This window comes from Cyprinodon variegatus, unplaced genomic scaffold (genome assembly GCF_000732505.1).
Source record: "Cyprinodon variegatus isolate N-32 unplaced genomic scaffold, C_variegatus-1.0 Scaffold599, whole genome shotgun sequence".
Classification (NCBI taxonomy): Eukaryota; Metazoa; Chordata; class Actinopteri; order Cyprinodontiformes; family Cyprinodontidae; genus Cyprinodon; species Cyprinodon variegatus.
Genome location: NW_015151052.1, coordinates 285,594 through 295,553, shown reverse-complemented (window position 1 = coordinate 295,553; position 9,960 = coordinate 285,594). Strand labels below are relative to the sequence as shown.

General features: G+C 37.6%; 1 protein-coding gene across 1 annotated transcript in view; it reads right to left on the bottom strand.

The window, feature by feature from the left end:
* The window catches only part of LOC107096115 (isotocin receptor-like), a 10,107-nt gene extending 1,777 nt beyond the window's left edge, over nucleotides 1-8,330 (bottom strand). The window contains exons 1-2 of the mRNA XM_015392622.1: nucleotides 8,251-8,330; nucleotides 7,056-8,147 (exon numbers count right to left, since the gene is read on the bottom strand). Coding sequence (XP_015248108.1) covers nucleotides 7,056-7,980 — 925 coding nt within the window. The 5' untranslated portion in view covers nucleotides 7,981-8,147; nucleotides 8,251-8,330. The remainder of the gene's footprint in view (nucleotides 1-7,055; nucleotides 8,148-8,250) is intronic.
* Nucleotides 8,331-9,960: the final 1,630 nt, after the last annotated feature.

Sequence of the window (9,960 nt, the reverse complement as noted above, 5' to 3'; positions counted from 1 at the left end):
AAACTATTTAAATGTATTAAACTTAAACTCATTGATAACCTTGATGCAGATGATTTAAGGCCACTATTCCACATGCACAAAGAGACTCTCGAGCCCACTGGAACTTTAATGCTGCACTTATATAATCTCTTCATCAGTTAAGTTTTTCTCAAATAGTTTCACCAGTTTTTCATTTAATCTCTTATCAAAAGAATGTGAGCAGCAAATGAAGCAGCCAAGTGTGCAACATTATTCTATCCTAAGAGTCCCATGAAACTTTCTCAAAAAGAGGGTGGAGGGGGAGGAAATGTACTTGCTTGGTCTGCTCCACATTACAAGATGAGCTTACATACCATCCTAAATGAGGCAGAGAAAGGCAGCTCTGATTAGTTTAAAACAAACTAAACAGTCAAACAACAGGGAGCTCCCTCAGAGTTGATGGGAAGATGGATGCAGGTAAGCAGAGGGCTGGTCATGAAGAAAAATCTGCTAAAAGCATGAATGGCTTGGGACAGGGATGCAGTTTCACCTTCCAGCATCGCAAACACTAACCATATAGCCAGAGGTTCAATCTACTTTATAAATGATCCCTCACACCCCAGCCACAAACTATTGCAGTCACTTCCCTCTAGCAGGAGGCTACAATCCATCAGGACCAAAACCTTATGCCACAAGAACAGTTTCTTCCCATCCGCTATCAGCCTGATCAACAAGGCCCAGAGACCCCCATGACACTGACACTGCCTCTCTCGCTCCCCCATTCAGAATCTAAAAGCTACTCCGATGTAGCATCTGCAGGCGTCCTGCATTACATTAACGCACAGCCTACTGTGTATATAGCATATAGCTATAAACTATATTTTATGTTTTTATATTGTATATAGCTATAAATTCTGTATTCTGTAGATGTATATAATTTGTCTGCATCATCAACACCAAGTCAAATTCCTTGTAAATGTCAGCCTACTTGGCAATAAACTTGATTCTGATTCTGAAATAAAGAGCTGATTTCAAATCTCAGTCCAATTTTATGTTTCTTCAAAAAAAAGAAAAAAACACAATATAATACACTGAGGTTTGTCGTTGTAAGCTGACAAAAGTCCCAAAAGCTGTGAATGCTTTTAAAAAGAACTGAAAGGCTGAAATTAATTATTGGTTTTAAATTTCATTCTCCAACACTTTTTCCACTTTTTCTAATTCTTTTGCTTGTGATGCAATGTTTTTTTTTTATATAAGTAAATATGTTATATTTCAGTGTATTTGATTTAATAATAACTTTTAAGATAAGATTTCATGGGGCAAACATGTATTGGGAGGAGGCTTACAATGAAACCAGGCCATTTTTATCTACTCATTTCATTTCATTATAGTTTTTTTTTGGGGGGGGGGACCGAAATCACTTTTAATTTACAAATCCTGGAGCTCCTGTGTCAGAAACCCTTATAAACATTTAGTGGTAATAAAAACATAAGAGGTTACCGTGAATGTTGAGGCCGAATAGAAGATAATTGAGCTGACAAAGAGATGTAAAATGGGTTTTTAAAGGAGGAAGCCTTGTAAAGGAACAAAACGCACCTTATTTTGCCATCCACTCAGCCGATTAAATTTATAGCTGCAAAGCACATTGAGGAAAAAGGTAGCCTGAACAGTGGAAAGTGGAGGACTTCCAAGTATTTTTTTCCTTTTCTAAATCGATAATGAGGGGGGGAAGATTTAGTACTTATTGTCTTCTTCACTCCTTAAGTGCTGAGCCGTTTTTTTTTGCCTGACTCCCTACAGGACTGGGTTTTTTTGCTCTGTGCAGCATAAAAAAAAAATTATTTTTTTAAAGAGCTGAAGGACTTGTTTGGTGAGAATGTCACAAAAATATGAAACACAGTTGTTTTAATATCAGCTTTCTGGAAAATACAATCTTATTTCTTTTTTAATGTTCTTAATTATAGTAAATTAACAAAAACTTTATCAACTTTTTTTATTATCCTGATCCATTTAACAACAACTTGGTGAAGTAAAACGGAGTACCGGTATATGTTTATTTAAAAAGAATTAAAACAAAATCTAATTTTTTCCCTTACAACAAACTAAGTTGAACATTGTAATGATTTTGGTTTTTCTCAGGGAAACTAAAAAAAATACTTGGTTTTGTCTTTCACACATACACACACACAAAAAAAACATTTAATGTGCAATTATAGGATGCAGCAGAGAAAAAGCTATTCATGTCAAGTAGATGAAGCATCGAAGTGTCAGGACAGAAATTTAAATAAAGAAATTATAATTATATTTGATGCTTATCCGGTAGAAAAAATATTTTAAAAGAACAAGAGTCACTAAATCTTGATAATGGCAAAAATACCTTCACTGACAGATTAATGTAAGCATATATTTAGGTTACTCTTTTTGAAAAACAAGTGGTAATTCAGCACTTCTTGTTACAATAAAAGTTCCTTTAATGTTCAAATAGCTCTTCCTTCATGGTCACAGACCAATCTAACAAAATATCTATAAAGCACTTAAAAATAAACACAGAGGCCAAAGTGCTGTAGAGAAGGACGCTAACCACTGCTTTCACTGCTTTTCAAAATGCAGTCAAAGATAAATAGGACACATTCCCGATAAAAAAAATCCACTGTATTATAAGTTTATTAAAGGAAGGCCCCTTGATAAAAAACAAACGAAAAAAAACACCACCTCTCAGTTATTAGCTGCCACGAATGTGTTTAACCCCTTATATCAATAAACTCACTGTGGAGACTTTCTTTAAATATTTTCTTTAGACTGGTCCTAATAGCCTTTTTTCACATAAAGCATGGTACTTCACAAGAGTTAATGCAATATGTTGTCCCTCTACTGGTTTGTATGTCTCTTTGTTATCTATGGGTGTTAAATTGTCTTTGTTTTAATTCTCCCATTATCCTTAGGGTCAGTTTGACCAAATTTAATGTTAATCGCTCAAACAATAATTACTGAATCTTTTTGGATTCATGTTAATGACTATTTCCAACAAATAATTAAGCATAAAATTATCTTGAAGATATTTTTTACTTGCAGAACACATCGTGCATGCGCAAGTATTCCCTTTAGGGTTAATTTCACTCCAAGCTGTTTTGGCTAGATTGTCTGTGTAAACCATGTGAGACCTATTATCTCCACACCTGTGGGTCTAGAGTTGACACCTCTGATCTGGCATAAAGTGTCATGATCTGGCCTGTTTGCTCTCCCTTAATTGGTAATTTCTTTCACCTGTCACTTTCCCTCCCTTCCTCAATTGTCATTTATTCCTCTCATCTGTTTCCTTTGGTTTATATGTTGTTCAGCTTGAGCATTCAGGGCCAGATGATTATTTGTTTTTCTGCTAGTCTTTCTGTTTTGTTTATTTCATGGTTCATGTTTTGGATCCTGGTGGCCAGTGGAAAGAGGTTTTTGTGTCTGTCTTGTCTCCTAATCGTCAACTGTTCCTCCCCTGCTGAGTCCTCAGGGTTTTTGGCTCTTTACGCGGTTTTTATTCCAGTAAGCCTGGCTCCAAGGAGGAGACCAGTTTAAAGGTCCTGCATCAAGTTCTGGTTCCACATCCTGTCTCTGCTGCACTGGGGACATTCTTGGACTTGACTGTTAAAACAGGTAAGTGACTAACTCAGATAATCTTCTGTCAGATGATCGTGGTCACTTACCTGTGTTTCTCCCACTAACAGAGTGTCTGTGATTGCAGCTGTGATTGCACCTGCAGTTGCCGCATGCCACAGTTCCTAGCAGCTCCCCTTTTAGTTTTCTTCTTCATTTAAGAATCGTTTTGAACTTGCCTACTGACTGTCTCTCCTTGAATACTAGGTTAATCTTTCCTCGTTTCATGACATAAAGGAGGGGAAACAATATGAAAACTTTTGAGCTCCATGGATATGAATGTTTGTCTGTATTAGTATAAAGTATTTGGTCATTTTCCACTTCATCAGCCAGACAGACTTAGCACACGACTTAGCATGCAGTCAGCCACGTTGAAGACATTAAGTCATCATTTGAGCTCCTTATCACATCATCAATATATATATACTATATAAGCATCAATAAATTGATAATTTTGTCAGTTTATTATTGTCCCTCTCAAATTAATTCTAATTTAAAAATGTGTCAAGGTTTTAAGTATTTAATGTGTCTAATTAAAAAATTTGACACTTTCTGGAAGCAAATATGTTATTTGAAATGTGTTAAATTTGAAAATAATTATAGTTGTGAAGAATATAATTGGCTGAATGGCTGGAGGTCTGTTCCAGACCCAATCAGCCAGTGGTTGCAATCTTTTTTTTCCTACCCCATAAATTGAAGCTCAGTATATCGCATAGAAGCCCTGGAAGATGCCAATGGCGGCGGCCTCATGTGTGTATATAACATAAGTTGAGTAATTGATGAAGAGGACTTTGGATAAAATCCATCCAACCATTCATATCTACAGCTGCATTTAAATTTGAATATATCACTGAAAATGAATATTATAAAAATTCTGAACTCACAGCTTTTTACCAATGAAATACTGGGCACATTCACTTTTCACCAAGGTTTCTCAATGTACTCAATGATCAACTAAATTGTCTACTTATGTGAGCTGTAAAGCTGATTAGTTGCACCTGTCTAATTATTGGCATTAAGCAAGTGAGGCATTTGGTGAAACCCAGTAAACACAGCTTGACATGTTGTGCCTAACTTGAGTTTAAATTGAATGTAAAGTCTGGCTATTTGAAGTGCATTTTAAATACCACTCTGATCCTTTATTAGTAAAACACCACAATGTTTCACATTAAAGTTACACTGACAATGGAAAGTGCTATCAAGCTGCCATTGGTATGCAACTTTATTTGGACAGGTACTGCAAATAACCAAAATTATTCATAGGACTGGTAGTTTTAAATGTATATATTTTTTATTAAACGAACAAGTTTATGTCTAATTGTAAATGAGACATGGTACAAATATATCCATCCATCCATTTTCTGTCACGTTTATCCTAAATGGGGTCATGAAGGGTGATGGTGCCTATCTCCAGCAGTCGAGAGGCGTGGTACACCCTGGAAAGGTTGCCAGTCTATTGCAGGGCAACACAGAGACGCACAACCGTTCACACACACTCACACCTAACGAGAATTTAGAGAAACCAATGAACCAAACAGTCATTTTTTTGGACTGTGGGAGGAAGCTGGAGTACCCAGAGAGAACCGCCGCATGTTCAGGGAGAACATGCAAACTCCATGCAAAAAATCTTCGAGCCGGGAATCGAACCTGCAACCTTCTTTCTGCAAGGCAGCAGTGCTACTCAATGCAGCTTTTGGTATATTCCACTTTTTTGGTTATGAGTTCCCAGTCTATGAGTTTGGAAAGCCTCCTTGCCTTAATACTAATCTTTAGCTCCCTCCACCTCCTCTTGATCAGATTCCACTTTAGACTCTGGCTTGGCCTTTCAAAAATAGTAATACTAGGATTCCATCCATCCATTTTCTGACACACTTGATCCCAAGTGGGGTCGCAAGAGGTGCTGGTGCCCATCTCCAGCTATCTCCATCCAATCCATCCAGGCAGAGTACAACCTAGACAGGTCGCCAGTCCATCACATGGCAACACAGAGACAAACAACCACTCACACACACACTCACGCCTAAGGAGAATTTAGAGAAACCAATGAACCGAACAATCATGTTTTTGGACTGTGGGAGGAAGCCAGAGTACCCGGAGAGAACCCATGCATGCTCAGGGAGAACATGCAAACTCCATGCAAAGAGACCCAATGCCAGGAATCGTACCTCAAACCTTATCTGCTTCAAGGCGGTAGTGCTATCCACTGCGCAGCCCTGTAATACTAGGATTTAGAAGAAAAAATACAAACTTAAATACTAATTGAAAACTTTATCAGGCAGAGGAATTAATAATTTTAAGAAGGGGCCAAGTTTCTTTTGAATTATGAAAAATTAATAAATACTGGCCTGTTATCTTCACACTAGCCCTACACATAAACAGGCACGTTACAGACATATAACAAACAGCCCAACAGAATCATTTAGTTAGATTACATAAATCATCCATCAGATAAATAAGTAATTTTTATTTAGCATGAGCTCTTAGCTCTTAGAGAGCGCAGACCTCCGCTCTGCCAGATCTCCCAATGTAGGAGAATCTCTAAAAACTGGTATCCATATTATGATCTGGATCATCACCAAATTTTAATGGATTGTTCCTTGGCTTTTGAAAGAGAAAACCTGATTTTTTTTAAAAAGGAGCAGTTTGATGCCTTGTGGAATTAGGAACATCCCAGAATCTATTAACAAATAGCTAATACCTGGGCTGGATTATAGAGAATAATTTTAATAGACCTTTTCCATTTGCCTTATTGCAGACAACAATGGAAAAGAGAAAAGTTGTGTTACATTAATCAGAAACATCAGTTTGAATATTGCATTTTTGGCAAGGATTTTTAGGTTGAAACACTCTAGTGTCATAAGCAAAACAAACCAGTTTAAAGACAAAAGAGAAATAGAGTTGTCTTAAACAAAGCTTTGAAGGGAAGCTTTCCGATACCAAAATTGCAACTGTTTAAAATAGTTCAAATTAAAGAAGTCATGGAGAACTTTTGCATTGCTGCTCACATCCTCTGTGGCAAACTTACAAAAAGAGGAGAGAATGTTTAAAAAAAAAAAATAAGAATATTATATAAGCAACTACTTAAAGCCAAACTGTTTGATGTACTGGTTCCCAGTGGCTTCAAGGACTGATATGAGCTGAAAGTGACATTCTCACTTCCTCAAGGGAAGGATGGATTTTACATCTTTGTGATGTTCTCAAGAAAAAAGGAGAGTTTCTGTACATTCTAAAACATATTTTTGCCAATTATCTTTGCCCTAGTTTATGGACACAACATTTTTTGTGTAATAAATCAAACATGAAGACAGTATTCCTCCCCATGTGTCAAAAAGCACTATTTCACACAGAGGCAGGGAAATAAAACTGTCAGCCTGCAGATTTTGTCATTAACATACCAAACAATTGGTGCATTTATTCTCCACCTGTTTTGGAGAAACAGAAGAATGAAATCTTACCTTCTCTTGGTGCAGCTGGATCCCATGCAGACCACATCTGAACAAAGAAAAAAGGAGTCCAGCATACGATGTAAGCAATAACCACCACAAATGTCATTTTCACCGTGCGGATCTTGGCTTTGGAAATGAGCCTGACGCTGCTGACGCGTGAGAGTGGATGTGCGCTCTTGGACGGCCTCGGCGTCAGAGCCAAAAAGTGCTCCCTCTTGGTTTTCATATTAATATTCTGCCATATTTTAAAGCATATCAGACCGTAGCAGATGCCTAATATCGCTACTGGAATTATGTAGATGCTCAGACTCATCCATGTGATGTAGGCTTTTGCACCCCAGGGTTGCACGAAATCCCCCCAGCAGTCGTAGACGCCATTCCCGACCTCCCTGAGAGAAAAGATGTAAGCTTGTGGGGTGCTGAACACCAGACTGAGGATCCAGGATCCGATAACACAGAAGCGATCTTTCCCCTTGTGCACAGAGCGAAGCGGCTGGCAGACTGCTAAACATCTATCGATGGACATCAGGACCAGCATGTAGGTGGACGCAAACATGCCCACAACTTGGAGATATTTGACGAGCCTGCAGATAATATCTGGTCCGTAAAAGCGAAATGTTATGTCCCAAATGAGTTGCGGCAGGACCTGAAAAACGGCCACAACAAGATCTGCGATGCTCAGGTGCTTCATGAAGTAATACATCCGAGATTTGCTGTGCTTGGTGGTGTGGATAGCCCACAGGACGCACAGGTTACCCGTCAGAGCCAGCAAAAGCACCAGCACCAGGACAGTAACTTCCACTTTGGCCACTTCTTCGTTTCGCTTTAAAGGGTTTACCACGTTGTTCCCTGGATGAGTCTTGTTTAAATGGCTGTAGTTACAATAAGAAAAGTTCTGAAGCCAAGCATCTTGTGCGGATAAAAGTTCATCCATCGTGCGCACTGGCGCCAAATTTTGCGCAGTCAACGTTTACATCACACACACGGGAATGTGGCTGCTGTGAAGCGAAGTAGTTTCTAGATGATCAGTTTGCACCATGAATAGTTGTTTTTCTGTCGTCTGTTGTTCCAATGGAAAATTCTTTCAGAGGATGGGCTGTCCTGCAAGAAAACAAAATGATGGAAAGCTGAGGATTTTCCCGAAATCATCTAGAGAAATGCATATATATTGAATTAAAAAGAATAAGTAAAAAAAAAAACTTACGGGAAAATGATTTGCTGCGTTTTTGTCTGAGGGAGCTTCAGTCTGTCTCATTCTGCGACCAAGTGGATCTCTGATCTGTTCTGGTCTGTACATCCCTCAAGTCTGTGCAGCACCCCTCCTCTTTTTACCTTCACCGGAAGGAAACTGCATGGTCAGAAAAGACTACACAACACTCAGCTTTCTAGCACTTTGACATTTTATATGAAATGTAAGGTGCATTATAAATAAAATGTATTATTATTATTATTAGAAAACTCTCCATCTACTTCTAACCTGTCCATGTTACAACACACAAAATAGAAACTACTTAAAAAACAAAAACAAAAAAACAAAAAATAACTTAAGTGCTGATTTAATTAGGGTTTTGTTTGTGCAGATTTAGGTAATTGTTAATAGTGTGTTGTAGGCTGAATGGTGTAGCAGTGGGTTGCGCTTTAGCAGGCTGGTTGCAGGTTTGATTCCAGTTTTTTTTCCTGCGTGGAGTTTGCATGTTCTCCCTGTGCAAGTGTAGGTCCTCTCCGGGTCCTGCTTCTCCCCACAGTCCAAAAACATGACTGTTAGGTTAAGTGGCTTCTCTAAATTGTCCTTATACATGTGCATGGTTGTGTGTCTCTGTGATGCCCTGTGACCTTCTGGTGACCTGTCCAAGGTGTGCCTTTTTTCTTTTTTTTTGCAATCAGAGTGAAAACATTTTATCTTAAAAAGATATTTCTGTTGCCAGTAGGAACACATGTCCATTACACATTTACCACATGGAGAGAAAAATCTTGAATCGAGAACCTATTTTGAGAGAGACAGAAAAAAAAAAACGTTTTGAAAGAGAAATGTATTTTTTGAGAGAAACTGTTTTCACTCTGATTGCGAAAAAGACAACAAAAACAAACAAAAAAGCCCAACAATATTTGAGATTAAAAATATTTTCAGATAGCTTTTTTTTTTTTTTTACCTTGAAATCAGTTTCCAAATGTCAACCTATATTTTTTTCTATGACTAAGTATTTTCTTTCAAAACGTTTTCTTCATTCTCACATAACAGCAGTTTTTGCTATCAGTATGAAAATGTGTTCTCTCCAATATATTTAACTTTCAAAATTTTCCCCTTTCAGATCGCTTTTTTTTCTTGAATTTAATAAAAATACAAAAATAACTCCATGTCTACCAGCTTGCTTTGCTCTGCTAATTATTAGGCTAATTTAGAAAAATTCTAATTTAGATATCTACCAGTCTTGACATTATTCTGAGTAAGGTTCAAAAAAGTAATGCAACCACTTTTGGCATTTAATCATATTTAGTTACTTTATTACAATTGTTTCATGTCCTACCCTGCTAACATAAAACAATTGTGTTAAAGTAACTAAATACGATTAAGTAAATGCCAAAAACGGCTGCGTTTTTTTTCTCCAGTGCTGTTCACACTGTCATGTGAGATGTTTAAAGGGTTTTTTGGATAAATATTCAAGTGTTTTTTCCAAATCAGTTTGGATTTTTTTGTTTTTCCCTTGTGATTTAAATGTATCATGATGGGTATCAAGTTACTAGCCCACATGCAGAACAAACTCTGAGACAGGGGAAAAAGTTCAAAGGTTTATTGTGAAACACACAGGTTTGAACACTGAACAGGTTCTGGGGAAAATCTGGTCCAGGACTGGTCACGACAGATTTTCACTGTAGAGGGGGACAGAATGGTTAACAGAAGTCCTGGTAATCCTGC